Source organism: Pecten maximus, chromosome 13, assembly GCF_902652985.1.
Source record: "Pecten maximus chromosome 13, xPecMax1.1, whole genome shotgun sequence".
NCBI lineage: Eukaryota > Metazoa > Mollusca > Bivalvia > Pectinida > Pectinidae > Pecten > Pecten maximus.
Window position 1 is genome coordinate 25,514,691 of NC_047027.1, and position 21,298 is coordinate 25,535,988.

The 21,298-nt window shown below is 36.6% G+C and overlaps 2 protein-coding genes across 3 annotated transcripts in view; one reads left to right on the forward strand and one right to left on the reverse strand.

Annotated features, from left to right (window-relative positions):
* Nucleotides 1-1,717, forward strand: part of LOC117340578 (peroxidasin-like) — a 23,108-nt gene extending 21,391 nt beyond the window's left edge. Inside the window, exon 10 of the mRNA XM_033902338.1 lies at nucleotides 1,686-1,717. Coding sequence (XP_033758229.1) covers nucleotides 1,686-1,717 — 32 coding nt within the window. The remainder of the gene's footprint in view (nucleotides 1-1,685) is intronic.
* Nucleotides 1,718-3,102: 1,385 nt separating this feature from the next.
* LOC117340883 lies at nucleotides 3,103-15,802 on the reverse strand. 2 transcript variants are annotated; one of them, XM_033902661.1, is made up of 7 exons: nucleotides 15,567-15,802; nucleotides 12,375-12,591; nucleotides 8,951-9,678; nucleotides 7,884-8,039; nucleotides 7,144-7,289; nucleotides 5,315-5,627; nucleotides 3,103-4,224 (listed from the first exon to the last, which is right to left on the reverse strand). In XM_033902661.1, exons 1-7 carry the CDS (start codon nucleotides 15,625-15,627, stop codon nucleotides 4,034-4,036), a joined length of 1,812 nt encoding a protein of 603 aa, XP_033758552.1. In that variant the 5' UTR covers nucleotides 15,628-15,802; the 3' UTR covers nucleotides 3,103-4,033. The 2 variants fall into 2 exon arrangements, with proteins under 2 accessions (XP_033758552.1, XP_033758551.1); XM_033902660.1 differs by having other exon boundaries at nucleotides 15,513-15,802.
* Between the last annotated feature and the right edge of the window lie 5,496 nt (nucleotides 15,803-21,298).

Genomic DNA, 21,298 nt, shown 5'->3' on the forward strand with positions numbered 1-21,298 from the left:
GCATACAAAAACAATTTTATAGATCAAAACAATATTCCATCATTTATACAATATCAAAAATTTAATGAGACAGATGATTAAAAGTTCAAACGAAAAATTAAATCGTTTCACGAAATAATAATTATTGATGGTTACTTTGCTATCAATAAAAATATTAATTCCTGCAAATAATACTTAATATCCCAATAATAATCCAAATATCACTGATAATTAATACATATTTTAATTGATACCCTGACTATTATCCAAATATAACTGGAAATTAATACAAATATTAATTCCATTTCAATGATCATCAAAATATTACTAGTATTTAATACAAATATCAATTAATATCCCTATTATAATCCAAATATCACTGGTAATTAATACAAATATTAATTGATATCCCTATTATAATCTAAATATTACTGGTAATTAATACAAATATTAATTGATATCTCAATTATAATCCAAATATTACTGGTAATTAATACAAATATTAATTGATATCTCAATTATAATCTAAATATTACTGGTAATTAATACATTTTATGTTTATTCACACTAACCTTTATTCAGTTCCAACTTTAAACAACAGGAACCACCAACTGCACTCTGCCATAACCATATAAACTCTTTCGATTGGTCAATCATTATTATAATCAATAACTACCCCATTAATAAAGAAACTTTAAATACTGTTCTTACTAGTATGTAATGTATGCAATATTGAACTCAATTAAAATGGTTTTAGAATATCTAATTATATTACAAAAATATTTAGCGTCTATACCACCACAATACATAGGCAATAGCATAAAAATGTTGATTTCAAAATGGTATGATATACTATTCCTAGGGCTTTGACCGTATAGGAGTAACTGTACTGCTATCATGTCACAAAATGCTAAAATCAATATTTTCATGCAAGTGCCTATGACACAATATGATATATTTTAAAAACTTGAACATGAATGTGATTTATTGAGATGTGCATTGAAATTTCAACTGTAACAGCCGGTGACACCACAAAATATATTACATGTATACATATACATGTAAGGAGTTATAGTGGCCCTGGGCCTTAACGATGACCTGAGTTCTGAAATATTCCAGTCAATCTGACCCTTTAAGGTGCTGAACTTGTCAGTCAGAGCCAGCATATGCAAACCATCAAACTGTCATCCAATATTGATAATTCTATATTAGATGGCCATACAGAATTTATCATAGCCATATCAAAATAACTGTAATATTTCCAATGGCACTAAAAATCATGCTCAATTAAACTATGATTTCATACCATATAGTAAAGTAAAGTTTACCCCCTCCACAGGAGCAAATGTGAAATTCAGGGTCATGAAAGTCACATTTTGGTTATTTAGCACCATAATGCCCTTTCATCTTTAAAAAGTACTCGATTCTAGCTTATTTGGGTCTTAGGGAGAAGATCTTTTAATTTTCAGTCATTTTGACAAATGTTGGCCCTGTCTGTAAGCCCCTGGGGGTCAGCCCGGTCAGCATGTGCATAACATCAAACTGCAAACCCATATTTTTTTGCGCCGCCCCTCAGTCCTCTGGGGGGAGGGGGAGAACCATATCTTCACAATTTTGGTTGACCATTCCCCATGAAAGTTTTCGGCAAAACTTTCATCGAAATTGTTTTAGGAGTTTCTGAGAAGAAGTTGTATTAATGTTAACAGGCAGTTTACAGATGACGGACAATGCACAATGAACAACATGAAGCATGACAATGGACAAAAGGCGATTGCAATAAGTCATTTGAGACTTGAGGTCTCAGGTGACCTGAAAAGACATCTTCAATGTACAATAACCTCAATCATAATTAAATGTATTACTTTCCCTCCGGAAGATTGTTGTGTTAGTTTTAAACTGATATGGACAATTGCTCTATGAAAGTTATTTTCCTGTTAAGGTAGTATCCCATCATTATTTATGAGATTTCTACAATAACTGTATATAACCTTTGTAAGTTATTTTCCTGTTATGGTAGAATATATCCCATCAATTTTTAAACCTGTATAGACTAATAAAAAAATTATTCCGAATGGACAGACAGATACACAGGGACAAAACAGTTTGTAACCAGCTTATGGGAGGAATACAAAATATAATCAATTAAATTCTACAATGACAATGACATTAAGAGAATATTAACATCTTAACCCTTTCAACCCTAAGAATCTTTAGTGGACTCTTCCATTCAATCATCATTTGAAGTCTAATATGGTCAGTAGGGGTGAAAGGGTTAAAATCAGATCTACATGTATGTGCATTTGTTTTCAAACTAACACCACTGAATAATATCAGTACAATTAATGACTTAAGTGCATAATTCAACAACTCTGTTTGATACAGATACATTTCAAAATTTTCTTTCGTGTGTTTACTATCTAATAGTAAAAACAAACTGAGTATTGCTAAGCAAGGCTAAAACTAATGACAAAGATTTTCCCCCAAAAAAATATAACACTGACCTTGACCGAACAACCTTGAAACTCAAAACTTGCTCGAGATATTGTAGTCCTTTGCAATTCCGTGAAGTTCAATCACAATCCATCATTCAAGGATTTGAACTTCTTGAACACTTACAATGATTTTCTTAAAATAGTAATGGTGACCTTGACCTTGACTTTTAGTAACAAGTCGGAAACTCAAACTTGTCCAGGATGTTATGGTCCTTTGTGTGAAGTTTAGTCACTATCCTTCAGGGAATGAAACAGCTAGAGCCTTGACAAACTTTGGTGTTCTGTACAAATATAATGTGTATACACACAGACTGATGGTGAGGCGACCTTCCGTCCACCCCTAGTCCCACCGGTAGGGGACCAATAAGATATGTGGCTTTATATCAAACCATCATCAGGTATATCAATGAAAAAAAAATACAAATAGAAATTTTTGTTAAGTGATAAAGTACCTGGTACAAAACACACAAAATGTGTCAATACTAGAAAACTAACATGTGAGCATTGTAACCCCCCTAATAATCAAAATGCCATCTGCCAATTTCTCATGATTTTTGAAATTTAGATTTCAAGTACGATTACCAAGAAGCAAAATACATTTCATGTGTACTTTGATGCAACTTGTTTTTAATTTCAAATACAGTTCAATTATTATTTGTTAAATAGCTTTGATTATTTTAAACAACCTATTAACAGCCAACTGGGTCATTGTCAGAGATCTACAGTGTCCTTGACCTTTCAACCCAAATGACTTTGACCTGTAACCCAGTGACCTGGACCTTTTGGTCAATTTACACTTCCAACAAAGTTTGCTTTATAATCTCATAAGAAAATGTTGATCAATGAAAATTTGACCTTGACCTTTGACCTGTAATCTCAACCTTTGGCCAGCTGGCTCCTTGTTTAATTTTAACCAATGTAGTAAAATCAAAACGTTATAAAGTCCAAAAATTGAAAATGAAATGTTCAACAATGAAAAGACAAAACATTTGATATTGACCTTAGATTTGGTAACCCTGACCTTTGGTCATTGGTCTCCGACCCGCTAGCTTCGTAATGACATAGCAAACATTTGTCAAAAGCTATAATAATTAACCTTGAGCTTTGGGCCTAATGACCTTGGCATTTGACCTTGATTTCTGATTTCTTTCCCAATTGATGTTTATCTTAATAGATACTAAACTTATCAGCTGGTAACTAAATTTGTGGATGAACGAACAGACAATTGGACAGTCAGAAAGACAGATGGACAGACAGAAAGACAGAAGGACAGTCAGAAAGACAGATGGACAGTCAGAAAGACAGATGGACAGACAGTGATTAAATACAGGACACTCATATCTCGGTATCTCTGATACTGGGCCCTAATCAATGCAACTAAAAATAAAGTAATCATTTTGATTTTTTCCTAAAATATTCTTTTGGACAAAAGATGCAAAACATCTAAGCAGTTCATTAGACAACACATTCAAGGCAAAATAAGATAAAAGTTTTTTTTTCTGCTTCCTCTTTTGTGGGAGTTTGTTGGCTTGGATGACATGGCTCCTATTTGTGTAGAGTCTTTATAAAATTTTTGCTAGGTGAGAGCGCTGGAACATAGTAAATTCATCAAATGTTGTCAGCACTCGCTGTTTTGCGCTAAGGACAGACAGCTCAGGATGTATGTTGATAGAGCGTAAATGTTCATTATACAACTCTTGTTGGTTCAGATTCTGCGATCCTTTGTCTTTAACGTACACCACAAACACATCACCTGTCAAAAAGAAATCACATTGTCAGACTAGGTTGAGAGATAAAACATTTCCTGATCTCCACTGATATGTGTTTGGGACCAGGGCAGCAATTTTAGTGGCTTAATACAGTAGAAAAGTTTGGAGAGGTGCTCAATTTGAATCCACATAGTTGATGTTTGTTCACAAAAAGTCATTGAAAATATCAGGTTTTTAAATCACTATCATTCAAAATATCAGATTTCTATCACTACTAATGACAGCATGACAAAATCTTCAAATCTTATCTAAAAGAAAATTTACATTGAATAGCCTCAACAACACATGGATAAACCAAGATAACATTTCTGCCTCTTACCACTTCAAGGTATAATAAACCTTCAGCGCTCGTTACATCTGTAACGGGAATGGATTTTGTGAGTTATCTACCTTTGTTTCAGAGTTGTGTCCCTTAGTAGAAGTATGTATTTGTGTATGTATTAGAGTATATTGTTTAATTATAGTTTAATTATTAATTGTGAGTGTGAATATACATGTTCAGAATGTAAAATATATGTAGTATGAGAGTATGTACAGAATATAGTTTGGGAATGTGTGCGAGTAATAATGATTGTGTATTTTATATTGAAAACAGTGTATGCTAATCTATGTGCACCATTGGGAAAGGAAAAAGGTGCTAATTTATATTTGTGAATGTAACGAGTATGTGGGGGTAGTGGTATGAAGATATAGAAGCCATTGGCTGGTATCTCTATGCAAGTTGGTTGTTTACTTCCCCTCTATTCTTTCCTTTCTACACTTTCCTTACACTTAACAGAAGCCATATTGGCTGGTTATTTTGCTTCAATCTTTTAGTCTATGTTTTGGCTGGTTATTTACCTTCAATCTTTTAGTCTATGTTTACGGGTAATAGTTGCTTCGTGTATGATAGTGTGGAAGATGGTTTTATTCTGTGGTGCTGTAAATAGTTATGATTGTTTTATATTGCCAATGATGGATTATTGAATAAATGTAGGACCTTTATCTAGTTTTTGTGTGATTTATATATTCAAAGCAAGGTACAATTAAGAACCTGGGTTGTATGTTAAATTCAAACCGTTACACAACACTGACCTCCCATTTTGCGAGCTCCCTGGACAGTGGTCATTCTGAGATCTCCGACCTCACGGTCCGGATGCTCTAGAATTATGTCTCGTTCGTTGAAGTCAACAAAAACCAGGAAGACTTTGGCACGAGGCAAATTAGGGATGTTATCGTGAACCGAGATAAGGGAGCTAACTCTCTCTACATTTCTGAGCTCTCTACTAATGCAGGCAGATTCCACAAGGCGCATATGCAAGGCCTTCGTCTCCGAGTAGAAACTGATTACACAGATCTGGTTGTTTAGAGTCGACGGATGTATGCTGTCCAGAACTGACCGAACCGGCTGGAAGGAGACAAAATATTAAATTACTGTTGATGTAGAAACTGACCACAATGACCAATAGAGTGTGAACATTTTATTATTATTTTATTCCCTGATGAAGACAATTATAGCCCATGGAAACAAATGGCTAAATTGGGTTTGGGTGTACACAGCATACATTTTGTACATGTAATTGTATTCCTTAAAAGACATACACTGTATATCGTCCTCAAGGTTGATCAGTTTCACATGCACAGGGGCATGTCTAGTCTTATATTAAAAAAGCCCCAGAAATACCTTATATATATGAAGAAAAGGTATTTCTGGCTATTTTTTATATAAGACTTAGACATGCCCCTATGGGCCATGCATGATGGCTAAGTCGGTTGCAGCACACCCATGCCACATACTCTCAGGTACAAATCCACTGGTGCATAGTTTGAAACTCCCTAACAGTGCCAGTTTTTGTTTCTTGGTAAGATGATAAACGGGCCAGTCTGAGCTGTCTTAGTTGTGTCCTTGGGCAAAACACTTTACTCTAATTGCTCTAGATAGCATGCGACAGGCCTCCCATACGTCGTTCAGTGAGGACTGCCTCAAAATGACCCTGGATGTTCATGGAGCGTAAAACCCAGCAAACAAACAAACCTCAAATAACCTCAAACAAACCCGGGCCTTATAGAATGCTATAGTTATTATACTCCATGCATACAGTGAAAAACTGCATAAGGGAGTGGACTGATTTAAAGGTTTCTGGTTATTAAAAAGACTATGATTTTGAGCTGTGAACCAATTAATCTTTTTTAAATGAATTTAAAAGCATGAGCAGTTTACAGAAGGGTCTGTTTATTGGGTTTAAGGCCCTGTGAACAATCGGAATAATTTTGAAGCGGGGTTTTCTCGTAGCAGCTGGTGACTACCTGACTGAATAACATATACAGGCCAATAATATGACATCTATAGCAATGAGGGTAAAGTACGTGTCTTGCCTAGGACATAACCACAACAGCAATTATCAGCCTGTTTTCCTGCTTCCCAAGAAACACAAACCAACACATGTAGGGAGCCTCAGATTATCTCAAACCTTCACCTGAGGTTACGTAGACCAGCGCTGTATCTGACTGAACTGTACATGTAGATCTCCTCTATCTGCACACTACCCCTACCCTGCCCTCTTTCAGTCCCTTAGGTTTGTTTTTGTTTAACGTCCTATTAACAGCCAGGGTCATTTAAGGAGATACCAGGTTTGGGAGGTGGAGAAAGCCGGAGTACCCGGAGAAAAACCACCGGCCTACGGTCAGTACCTGGCACTGCCCCACGTAGGCTTCGAACTCGCAACCCAGAGGTGGAGGGCTAGTGATAAAGTGTCGGGACACCATAACCACCCAGCCACCGCGGCCCCCAAGTCCCTTAGAGGGAGATGTACATGTACAACATTCAAACAGGACACAACAGTCTGCTACAAGACAACTTGTCACTTATACTGAACATACAACAGATACTAATGTACGTTTGATCCTGCGATAACAATACCCACCCTGTAGGTTTCTTGGTCATCAGCCGGTGTCTGGGACCGATGGGTTCCACTTGAATGTTGTACGGCCCTTTTCTGAACCCCTACACTGGATGTCAGTGTGTACACTTCCCAAGTGACTAGACCGAAGACCACTACCATGATCAGATCTGTAAACAAGGAAGGTAGGTATCATTTTATGTCATGGGCTGATAACCAAGTGTCAATTTTAAGCCATTAAAAATGTTTGTTACAAGCAAGATTTAATTATCCCCATAAATTATCCCCATAAATGTTGTCAAATGAGGACCCCCTTGTTTTAAACTTTTGCAGATTCATTAATTTAAAATTAATAGGCTAAAACTGTTATATAGATAAGGTCTCAAAAAACTTTGAATTTATACTTAACTTATATACTAGGGGAGAGGGCTTATTTGAGGATAGGTACAGTATTATTTGTGATAAAAACACCTGACCTTCATGATCAGAACTGTCACAAGGATAACTGAGTAATATCCCTTCTGCTCTGGATGATGACATAACATCAGACCGATTGATATAAAACCTTAATCCAGCATACCACCTTAACTTTGTTGTTGGATGTATAATGAGTTCTGTACGTGAAAGAGGGTGAGACCTGGATTCACACCTAACAGTGTGACCTTGACCTTTATACTAAGAGAGCTGGAATTACAAACAAGTGGTACATTGACCTTCTATGTCATGTGACCTAGGTTCAGATTAGAACCTTGACCTTGACTTACATAGAATTGCATTTGTAGACCGTGAAGATAGCTCCAGGCTGTCGATCCGGTTTTGACTCTCAGGAACTTTTTTCCAGGAATATTCCCCAAGATTATATAAGCGCTCATGTATTTCATCCGTGGTTGACTTCAATGTTTTTACATCATCAGTCAGAGCTGAAATATACAACTTATGGTAATTTATAGAAGGAAAACCAATTTTACTCTTTTGTTTGACATAACTCCCAGATATTTTTACAAATGTCTATTATCAATGCATAGAGAGGCAGTGGATGCTAAATGGTTGTACAGGTAAAGTATGACATTTGTTTACCAAAAGGTTTATATTTTATTATAGAAAAGATATCGAATGGTTTCCTGTTGAATATAACCTATATTTCATTTTTATGTCTGAATATTTGTATATTCTGTCATACAAGTGAAATATGCGTTATATTCAACAGGAAACCATTCAATTTACTTTTTATTTTTTCATTTCATTTCTGAAGACGAAAAAAAGTTGATAAAGTACAGGAATTAGTAGCATAACAACACTTCATACCATATGATGTTATGCTTGACAACATGGCAATTTACCATCATAAAAATGCTTTTCATTGCAGTTCCAGCATTTTATGCTTCCATAACTGTTTTCTTCCCCTAAGCTTTTAGTTTAAGTTAGGAATGCCTTGATGGGATCTCATAGCGAGACGGGGGCCCTTTGGACCCTCAGCTATCTCACCTACATTTGTATGTCCTAGATTGACCCCTGAGGACTTGCCATCCAGAATCCTCAATTAGTTTTAATCATCATAATGAACAATGACTTGATGGCTTATGTGCCTTATAGGGAGTCAGGGGTTTGTGGCCCTTTGGAACCTCAGCTTTACTTCACCTACATGTATATCCTAGATTGACCCCCGGGGACTTTCCATCCAGCGTCCTCAATCAGTTTTAATTTTGAATACCTTGATTGCACTATATCCTGTTGGGAGTCAGGGGACTGAATAGGCCCTCATCTATTTCCCCTTTATCCTGGCTATCTGGCATCAACATTAACATTACCAACCTCCCTGTATCATACTTACTCTCTGTACCAGAAACTTTCCCATCAAGTTTTTTCACTCTTCTATCCAAATCTGTGAAGGTTTCCTCTAATTTTTCAACATCTGGCTTTAATTTACCAACATCTTTCTCTAATTTTTCAACTTCTGGTTTTAATTTTGGAACCTTTTCATCCAATTTTGCAACCGTTGGTTCTAGTTTATCATGAACTGTTTCCTGTAATTTTTTAACTTTTGGTTCCAAATCGGGGATGACCTTTCCAAATTTTTCGACCTTGGGTTCTGATCTCATAACTATTTCATCCAATTCTGTAACTTTAGGTTCCAAAATACCAACATCTTTCTCCAATTTTTCAAATTTTGGTTTCACTTTATTAACAGTTTCAACTAACTGTTCAACTTTTGGATCCAATTTGCGAACTGTGTTATCACATTCTTCAACCTTTGGTTTCATTTCGACAACAGTTTTCTCCATTTGTTCTATTTTTGGTCCTAGTACGGTTACAGTTTTATCACATTTGTCAGCTGTTGGTTTTAATTTGCCAAATGTTTCATCTAGTTCTTTAACTTTTGGATCCAACCTCACAGCTAATTTATCCAATTTTTCTAACTTTGATGCCAGATCTATGTTTCTCTTTTCTAATGATGTAATAGTCTCTATCAACTTCTCAATATCTTTGTCAATTAATATTTTTCTCTCCAGTTCTTCAATCCTTGTTGTGAGATTCCCATTGCTAGCATACAGTGTGTAACTGAAACATAAAATAGCAATACATAAAACATATAAAAACATAAAGGAAAAATTGTATATGAAATAAAAACAAAATTAAGATACATTTATTTCTTTTTGAATTACTTCAAAAAAGAAATTTTGACAGTTTTTTTTATATTCATGATAGGGTGCTAGTAAGGGACACACTGGTATTGGGTAGTAAGGTACACACTGGTAGTAAGTACACACGGGTAGTAAGGTACGCACTGGTAGTAAGGTACACACTGGTAGTAAGGCACACACTGGTAGTAAGACACGCACTGGTAGTAAGGTATGCACTGGTAGTAAGGTACACACTGGTAGTAAGGTACACACTGGTAGTAAGGTATACACACTGGTAGTCAGGTACACATTCTGGAAGTAAGGCACACATTCTGGTAGTAAGGTACACACTGGTAGTAAGGTACACACTGGTTGTAAGACACACACTGGTAGTAAGGTATGCACTGGTAGTAAGATGCACACTGGTAGTAAGGTATACACTAGTAGTAAGGTACAGACTGGTAGTAAGGTACACAATGGTAGTAAGGTACATACTGGTAGTAAGGTACACACTGGTAGTAAGGTACACACTGGTAGTAAGGTACACACTGGTAGTAAGACACACACTGGTAGTAAGGTACACACTGGTTGTAAGACACACACTGGTAGTAAGGTATGCACTGGTAATAAGGTACACACTGGTAGTAAGGTACACACTGGTAGTTAGGTACACACTGGTAGTAAGGTACACACTGGTAGTAAGGTACACATTGGTAGTAAGGTAAACACTGGTAGTAAGGTACACACTGGTAGTAAGACACACACTGGTAGTAAGGTACACACTGGGAGTAAGGTACACTGGTAGTAAGGTATACACTGGTAGTAAGGTACACACTAGTAGTAAGGTACACACACTGGTAGTAAGGTACACTGGTAGTAAGGTATACACTGGTAGTAAGGTACACACTGGTAGTAAGGTACACACTGGTAGTAAGGTATACACTGGTAGTAAGTCACACTGGTAGTAAGGTACACACTGGTAGTAAGGTACACACTGGTAGTAAGGTACACACTGGTAGTAATGTATACACTGGTAGTAAGAAACACACTGGTAGTAAGGTATGCACTGGTAGTAAGGTACACACTGGTAGTAAGGTACACACTGGTAGTACTAAGGTACACACTGGTAGTAAGGTACACACTGGCAGTAAGGTATACACACTGGTAGTAAGGTACACACTGGTAGTAAGGAACACACTGGTAGTAAGGTATACATTGGTAGTAAGACACACACTGGTAGTAAGGTATACACACTGGTAGTAAGGTATACACACTGGTAGTAAGGTATACACACTGGTAGTAAGGTATACACACTGGTAGTGAGACACACACTGGTAGTAAGGTATGCACTGGTAGTAAGGTACACACTGATAGTAAGGTAAACACTGGTAGTAAGACACACACTGGTAGAAAGGGACACACTTTTTCAAATGAATAATCTGACATTATAACGCACGTACGCTGAAATCCCTAGTACCAACACCACCAGTCTCAGTGATATTACATTGTATTATAACACACTTACACTGGAATCCCTAGTACAAATACCACCAGTCACAGTGAGATTACACTGTATTATAACACACTTACACTGGAATCATTGGTATAAATACCGCCAGCCTCTAAGTGAGATTACACTGTATTATAACACACTTACACTGGAATCCCTAGTACCAATACCACCAGTCTCAGTGAGATTACACTGTATTATAACACACTTACACTGTAATCCCTAGTACCAATACCACCAGTCCCAGCGGGATTACACTGTATTATAACACACTTACACTGGAATCCCTAGTACCAATACCACCAGTCCCAGTGAGATTACACTGTATTATAACACACTTACACTGGAATCCCTAGTACCAATACCACCAGTCCCAGTGGGATTACACTGTATTATAACACACTTACACTGGAATCCCTAGTACCAATACCACCAGTCCCAGTGAGATTACACTGTATTATAACACACTTACACTGGAATCCCTAGTACCAATACCACCAGTCTCAGTGAGATTACACTGTATTATAACACACTTACACTGGAATCCCTAGTACCAATACCACCAGTCCCAGTGAGATTACACTGTATTATAACACACTTACACTGGAATCCCTAGTACCAATACCACCAGTCACAGTGAGATTACACTGTATTATAACACACTAACACTGGAATCCCTAGTACCAATACCACCAGTCCCAGTGAGATTACACTGTATTATAACACACTTACACTGGAATCCCTAGTACCAATACCACCAGTCCTCAGTGAGATTACACTGTATTATAACACACTTACACTGGAATCCCTAGTACCAATACCTTCAGTCACAGTGATATTACACTGTATTATAACACACTTACACTGGAATCCCTAGTACCAATACCACCAGTCCTCAGTGAGATTACACTGTATTATAACACACTTACACTGGAATCCCTAGTACCAATACCACCAGTCTCAGTGAGATTACACTGTATTATAACACACTTACACTGGAATCCCTAGTACCAATACCACCAGTCTCAGTGAGATTACACTGTATTATAACACACTTACACTGGAATCCCTAATACCAATACCACCAGTCCTAGTGAGATTAAACTGTATTATAACACACTTACATTGGAATCCCTAGTAGTACTAATACCACAAGGACAATTACAGGCTGAAGTTTCCAGAGTGTTTCCATCACATCGGCATTTGGAGGTTGGGTATTCTCATGACCTCTCCCTGATTCTCCTTTAGCTCTACTGATACTTGGTATCCAGGTATCCTCATTTTCTCCTCCAGAGAATTCGTCTCCTGCCTGCAGATAACCTGGGTTATCTTGCCCTGGATCTGGAAAGAAAACAAAAAAAAAGAGCAGGGATTCAAGCAGTTTCTTTTTTGAAGGAGATTCAAGCCACGTGGTATTTATAACCTGCAATAAATTGTTCTCCAAAAATTCTGTTTTAATATACCGTATTTGACCCAATAAGGGCGCCTGCCCTAATAAGGGCGCCCCTACCTTTTTTCAAGAAAATAAATCTTTGACTGAGTGTCAAAATGGTGTTCAAAAGTAATAATTCATGTGAAAATTTTGCTACTTTATGTGTTCTATTTTCTTTAGCAAATTAAGTAACTTGAACACAAGTTTTCGCCACATTTTGTCAATTCGTATACACACACACACAGGTGACATGTCAGTGCAAAGAGCACCCGAAACTAAACATACAAATAATAAGTTACCCTCTTTATTTGAAGATAAAGTAAAAGACTTCATTCTTGTTTATAAATAACTTTTGTTCAGAACAGAAAGCTAGTAAATGACATTGAAAATAAATTAATAGGTCAAACAAAACGATGTCTGATATGATCTGGGAAATCACCTGTGTCTATAAATAGAACACAAAAGAGTTCCATTTGAACATAAATGGTGGAACACACGTTCTCTGGTCTAAAGATCAGCTTGCATTGTTTACATGTTTACAGGAATATTCAAGTGATGTTAAAGCTTAATATATGATAATGAATAGATATCTTCATCTGGAATATTTTTATGACTGAATATTTTACCGTTTCCACAGCCTTGGGTATTCTGCTATAAGGTACAGTCTGTTTCATAAAACTTCAGAATAACTAATCTTAATAAGGGCGCCCCCACTGTTAATTACCCGCGCCCTGCGCCCTTATTAGGTCAAATACGGTATATGCTAAATATATAAGGTAAAATCAGGGTTATACACTGTGGAATCACACAGGGGCAGTGTTAACTCAGACTCAGTAGGTTAAAGCATTAGCCTTAACGTAACTTGAAGAGAAAATCTGTATCACATGTACATCATGCGTATGTCAGGTTCAAGTCTCCCTATAGCCGTAGTGGTTTGTAAGTCTTAGGAAGCTGAGAAACAAAGCGTTGTGGTCATGGTTGTGTCCTTGGACAAGATATTTGACCTTAATTGCTTTTGATGGCATGCAAGGGGTCTCCTGTAAGTTGTTACTGAAGTAGCCACCAGCTACAACCTAGAGACCCCGCATCAAAATGACCATGGCTGTTTACAGGGTGATAAACCCAACAAACGTGAGCTCCCAGGAATAAAATGTCAAAAATACTAAACGAATTACTACTGGTACTGTATAATGAATCAAATTACGAAACTGTTTTTACCATACTACAAAGAACATACATAAGTTTGTTTTCTTTTTTTTTATCCCGGTATCAAAATGTTTTTAAGAAATAATTTGACATCTATATATATATATTTATATAACGAATTTGAAATCAGCTCTAATATAATGATGCTGGACTACATGACAGGGATTAGGCCGCATTCCTTATAGCCCTGCCATGTTCCAGTTGACTCTGCTACATTGAACAACATTTTGGGATCTGTTTGTTTGTTTGTATTTGTTTAACATCCTATTAACAGCCAGGGTAAGTTAAGGACGTGCCAGGTTTTGAAGAAAGCCGGAGTACCCGGAGAAAAACCATCAGCCTACGGTCAGTACCTGGCAACAGCCCCACGTACATGTAGGTTTCAAACTCGCAACCAAGAGGAGGACAGGGCTAGCAATAAAGTTTTGGGACACCTTAACCGCTCGGCCACCGCAGCATTTTGGGAAATTAATGATGTAGGGTGGGCAGGGCCCCTTCTGGAAAAGGGAAGCACCCTGTCCTAAATTTCCTGACCCCAGATATTTTTATTGTGTTTAGAGGAGTGTAACGAGGTAATTTATAAAAGATTTGGTAAAAAAAGGGTAAATTAATAGAAAAAAAATAGTGAAATGTTTTACTTAACAATTATTGCAGTGTAAAGTGCCCATGCAGTGCCCCATCCTAAATTTCCCAAACCCTGAATTATGTTTCATTTTTTGTGATATCTTTTGTGAAGGATATCATAGAATCAAAGTGGTTCAAGATTAAGGGAAGAAACATCAATTGTAACTAAAAGAAAAGGCAGCTCCACTTTAGTTTACCGGTGTGGGGAGGGGGAGGAGCGGTTCACTTCAAAATTCACTTTACTATTAATATACAACACTAGGACCAGCTAAAGACATGGGACCTACCTTGTACATTGTATATATACAATTTTGTTTTGCATGCAGTGTGAAATATTGTATACTAGTTCCTATTACAATAGGTTATAGTGTAGTGGGACTGGACTGGGTCAATCATTGGTGACCAGTTAGCTCAATTTGTATAATAGCATCTAGCTAGTGTTCACGGTCCTGGATTTGAACCGGGTCTTATTTTCTCCTTTAATTCCTGTTACGAAATTGGCGCCCAGCTAAAATACTCCCGGCCAGACTGGAGTTCGAACCCTGGACCTCCTAACACTAGCCGGATGCTCTACCAATTAAGCTATCTGGCCACCAATGATCGACCCAGTCCAGTCCCAGGGTTCGAATCCCGGTCTGGCCGCTACATGTTCTCCTCTCCTGTTACACATGTACCACCCGCTACGTTTTGCTCTCATGTTACAATTTAGGTTCAAAGGTCCGACAAATAACAAAAATACAAGTTTTCAATAATAAACGTAAAAAAATCACGATATGAACCTTCGAAGTCTTATATTACAGGACTTAATCTTTTTCTACACGTATATTGATTGTACATCTGTAGGCCCGTTGCTTAGCAATGAGGCATCAGAATTGTTTCTTATTTATTTTTGTTATAAATTCCATACATCGAAGTTACTATGTAAACCTATAACTTTGAATTTGCTGGAGCATACTCCGATTCTATTTACTGATCTTTACAATAAAATTAAAACACGTACATGTACTTGTCATGTCGGGGTTGCTTTTTCCGACCTCGGTGTTACCATACTTACTCCCTTCAGACCGGCCGGACCCTTGCAGCCCTTTCTTGGCTTGGAATGACTTCGGTGGCATATCAATGTAGTAAGTGTATCTGTAGACCTATGACACAAATGTTCAGGTAACTTTTGCCTCCTAAAGTAAGTCTAAGACATGGATATGTACGATCACTGATTAGACTGAACAATGTCGGCCTTGGGGTTTTCCTACTTTCACTTTCGATTTTACGCGACTGGTAGCCCGCTCATGCCTATCATTCAGACGCTTATATTAACTACGATGTAAAGTGCATAGTCAAAAAGACACTGATTGAGCGAGACAGCGTGGAATAATTAGTTCGCAGAATTCAGACATGTGCATTTTTGCCTTCATATTTATGCGGTGCATGTAAAGACAGGAAAATGTAGTCTTCTCAGCCCGTCATCGATATACAAATGTACACTTTGTATGTCTTCCCGTCGTAGATATACGAAAGCGGCCGCCAAATAACAGATTTGTACATGTACGATGACCGAAAGCGGCCGCCAAATAACAGATTTGTACATGTACGATGGCCGAAAGCGGCCGCCAAATAACAGATTAATCCTTTTGTACATGTACGATGGCCGAAAGTTCACTTGTGTGGTTCTTTGATAAAGATTAAAGGAAGCATACCGGTTAAATCGGTCGCCTTTGATATCAGTGAAACTATGGGGCGCCGTTTTACTATTTATTAACAAAACTGGATATCTATAATACGAATTTAAGATATCCATAATTCATTTCTGGATATCCATAATTCGAATTTAGGATATCTTAAAATGTTTTGAATTTAGGATATCCATAATTCGAATTTTGGATATCCTTAATTCATTTCTGGATATCCATAATTCGAATTTAGGATATCTTAAAATGTTTTGAATTTAGGATATCCATAATTCGAATTTAGGATATCCATAATTCATTTTTGGATATCCATAATTCGAATTTAGGATGTCTTAAAATGTTTTGAATTTAGGATATCCATAATTCGAATTTTGGATATCCTTAATTCATTTTTGGATATCCATAATTCGAATTTAGGATATCCATAATTCATTTTTGGATATCCAAAATTCGAATTATGGATATCCTAAATTCCATGTATTTTTGGATATCCATAATTCGATTTTGTGATATCCAAAAATGCTCAGTGTTATCAAATTGGATTGCTCCCGGCACTACTACCGGTCAAAACCGACCCTTGTTACGAACTTGTAAATACGCGTAATGGACCGGAAACAACGTTTACGAAATAGAATACAGCAGAGGAGTTCCAAAGGACAAACTTCCCCAGACAGTTAGGCCCTTACATACAACATTTACCAAAAGTTACTACTTAGGGTGCTCCAACAAGTCAACGGAGGAATTTGTACAAAACAGAACATGGCGACAGACATACTGCGGCACATTAGGGGGAAGATTTTGGCAGCGCAACGTTGTTCGCTCCATCTTGGATTCGCATTGATTCGTATAGTGAAGTCCGAGGACTTCCGATCCTACGAAAAAAACGCGCCCGCGGGAACAGGATGTAGCAGGGAGAAATCATTAGACAGTAAAATATTAACATTTCCCCGATTTATGGATATCCTAAATTCAAAGCATTTTAAGATATCCAAAATTCGATTTAATGATATCAAGAAATAATATTTGGATATCCAAAATTCGAATTTTGGATATCCATTATTCGAATTTATGATATCTTAAAATGCTTTGAATTTAGGAAATCCATAATTCGAATTTTGGATATCCATAATTCGAATTTTGGATATCCATAATTCGAATTTTGGATATCCATAATTCATTTTTGGATATCCATAATTCGAATTTTGGATATCCAATATTAAATTTGGATATCCAAAATTAATATTGGATATCCAAAATTATTTTATGATATCATAAATTCGAATTTTGGATATCCAAAAATGAATTATGGATATCCAAAATTCGAATTATGGATATCCAGTTTTGTTAATAAATAGTAAAACGGCGCCCCATGTGAAACTTCTCCATGATCTTCAAAGAACGGGTAGAATCTATCGGCCTAGCGATTGTGTCGGATACTACAACAATCAAATGACATACCGAGAGCCTTCAAATTCACCTAATACATATTCCGAGGATGCGGAGAAGATAAGTGTATCGAGAGCGAAACCCTTGGATTTTGGAGATGGCACATGGATATTTAGGCAATACCAAATAATGAACAAGTTACTTCCTTAGGACAATTCTGTCATTATATAGCCTAAGCTCGCTTGGCAATTAAGACGCACGTGTACATGTATATATACATAATAATGTATGCTGTACCTAATCGAATAAAAACAAAATTATCATGATTAAATCTACATGTACAATGTATACATGTTATCCAATCAATATTAATAATAAATAGTTTTAGTTGTTTAACTAGCAATGCTTATATCCACTGAATATGTTTTCCTATAATTTTAAATCTTCTACTTTTGACTTCTATTTCAAATACGTAAGCTAACAACAGAGACGTATGACCCAAAAACACTCCAAAACACCCTAAAACTACCCAAAACTACCCAAAAACATCCCTAAACACCCAAAAAACTACCCCAAAACATCTCACAACATCAACACATTACATGAAAACGTCATTAGAAATTGATATGTATATATATTAACATATCAAATACATACGTTGATTGTGCAGATATACATGGATAAAATGGAGCATTTTGGATTAAGTTTTTTGTTTGTTTTTTTTGTTTGTTTTTTATTATTACAGGAAAATGGCATTGAAAAAAGAAGAGGAGAGGGGGGGGGGGGGGGGGGGGGGGGGGGGGGGCAAGGAAGTGATAATTAGTCGAATCTTCCGAACCTTCTCAAGAAGTTTTGCTCAACTTTGGAGATTTTTATATTGTCAGCTGAGGAGATATTCGTGTCACCATTGGAAAGTATATTTACATTAACAGGACCGTACCAGGTTAAACCAGCAATTAGAGTTCCTCTTAAGTTGTTGTACAGGGGACAGTTTAGGAAAAATATGATGGGAATCTTCACAGGGATGTCCACATTGACAAGCAGGTGAATCAACGAGATTGACCCTGAAAAGATCATAGCTTAGTGCACTTACTCGATTTGTTATTCTGTTGTGTAGAATATTTAGTTTTCGAGGACCATGACTGATAAATTCTTGTCATATATACTGTTTACTGTCATAGATTTTTCGGCATAGCCGTATAATATTCTTTTGGCCCTGGATATGACGCGACAGGTGGCGTTACTGGTCAAGATGAAGTATGTGATTGGTCAATGTAGCGATAGATGCAAAATGCTGCAATATGCAGTTAAAAATGAAACAAAGTTAAGATTGAATGCAAGCTGAATGGGATGTATCTATTCAAATGACACATTAATTAAATCATATTCCTGATTCAAATGCAGTCTTATTATCACCAAAAATGGATCAAACTGATATAATTTTGTTATCCGTGCTGAAACTGTGCATCTATTAATTAGTTCGTTAATTTATTTCACCAGCTGTTTTACAGTATAACGACCAGCATTAAAACTATGCCGTTTATCTTTTTTTAAAGATATTTCTAGTTAATACGTAAATATGTTTGATCTAATTTTATTTTCTGCCCTGGTTTTACGATTTTTTACATATTTTTATATATGTTGAAACGGTTATATAATGAGATTTTATATTGTCAATTCATGATTTATTTTTATCAATTTCCTCTTTTAATTACACTAATTAGTTATGTATATTACCTGTTCAAGTTCAGTTTCCATATTACTGTATTGTGATACAATAATATTCGTTTGGCCCCTGATATGACGCGACAGGTGGCGTTACTGGTCAAGATGAAGTATGTGATTGGTTTTGTTTGTTTGTTTTTGCTTAACGTCCTTCTGTTTGGTTGGTTGTCGTCTTTCTCTGGTTCCTGACAACATCAGAGGTCAAAGGTTAATTGATATCAAAATTAATTGAAAGTTAATGGCAATATTGTTTATATATATTTACATGTATTGTTTTAGACCATATCCGATCACAGGTAAATGTGTACGACATATTCATAACAAATATAGGGGCCCAGATTTAGTTTGTTTGGTTTGTTTTTGTTTAACGTCCTATTAACAGCCAGGGTCAATTAAGGACGTGCCAGGTTTGGAGGTGGAGGAAAGCCGGAGTACCCGGAGAAAAACCACCGGCCTACGGTCAGTACATGTATCTGGCAACTGCCCGCACGTAGGTTTCGAACTCGCAACCCAGAGGTGAAGGGTTAGTGATAGGTGTCGGGACACCTTATGCCACCGCGGCCTCATATGTGATTGGTCAATCATTCTACTAAATACTGGATTATCAAAATAATCTGATTCTTTTGTATTTGTAATGAGGAAATAGCAAAATTGCGTCTCGTTTATTTTCTTTAAATCTTTAAATTTTGTTTAATGTCCTATTAATAGCCAGAGTCATTTAAGGACGTGTGACTGGTTTTGAAGGTGGAGGAAACCGACCCACAGTTACACAACTGTCCCATGTAGGTTTCGAACATCCGATAAAGTGCCGGGACACCTTATAACCACTCGGCCATAGCGGCCCCTTACACTTTGTCTAAAACTATATAATAACTAAGGGTACTAATTTGTGAACTGCTTTGAGACGGCTATGTTGCTGTGATATCACGGTATGTAAAACTCTAAATTATCATTATTATCATTATTTCGTGAGAGATTTTATCAAACTCATCATTATTTCGTGAGTGATTTTATCAAACTCGTCTCGAAGTTTTAACTTTTGCTCGCAAGGGTTCGCAAAAATAAACTAGAAAATCTAATATTCACTTGTTTCATAATTAAAATCCCATATGAAATAAAAATATTATAAGATCATGTATACCAGGGACAAATAATATTAATATTACATGTATTATATGTCCCTGTGTATACATGTAATGAAATCGATTGTTTTCAAACGTAAGACGTACTTGTAGCTAGAGAGAGACATATTAATTGTTTTATTGATGGATTGATCGATTCTATGACGGTAATTATAAACTATTGACAAGAAAAACATGGAGCTATATCTTTTCACGATGAGACTCATGAAAAAGGGGAAAGAGAATAGAATGGCGATAAGACTCAGCTTCATGAAAATTCCTTACGCTTGAAATTTTCCAAGAAACCATGCATTACAGAATTTAGGTGATGTTCTTTTATAATTAATCCATAACTAAGATTTTTCTTTAAACCCACATGCCTTCCAATTGAAGTTTTAAAGTACTGTTGTGAAATCGAGTGGTGTAACATGGCAGGATTGAGTTATCGTATCTGTATGACGATATTGTCAGACAGAACAGCAACGAGAGGAATAAACGTCTGTATTGCTCTGAGGTCTAACCGATAACTGAGGGCTACAACATACATTTTTTTGTAGGTAGCATAAAGGCACGAGGCCTTCCGGAGGATAACTACCCGGAATCCTCGGAACAGTACGTAAAATACAATGCTGTTTCACAACAGTACATAAGGAATTTCCCTCATTTCTATAGGTAGTTGATGAAACTGGACAGGATGTTCCGCAAGAATAAGCGCCTTGTTTCATCGATCTTTTATCAAGTGTTTTCGAGACACTCATTTTTGTCAGAGACGGTCTCTGTTTTTGTGTGAAATACAATGAAAATTGTAAAATACCATGAAAACAACGCCTATTGGTTAAATCTAAAGACGTTAAATATTCTGTGCAAAA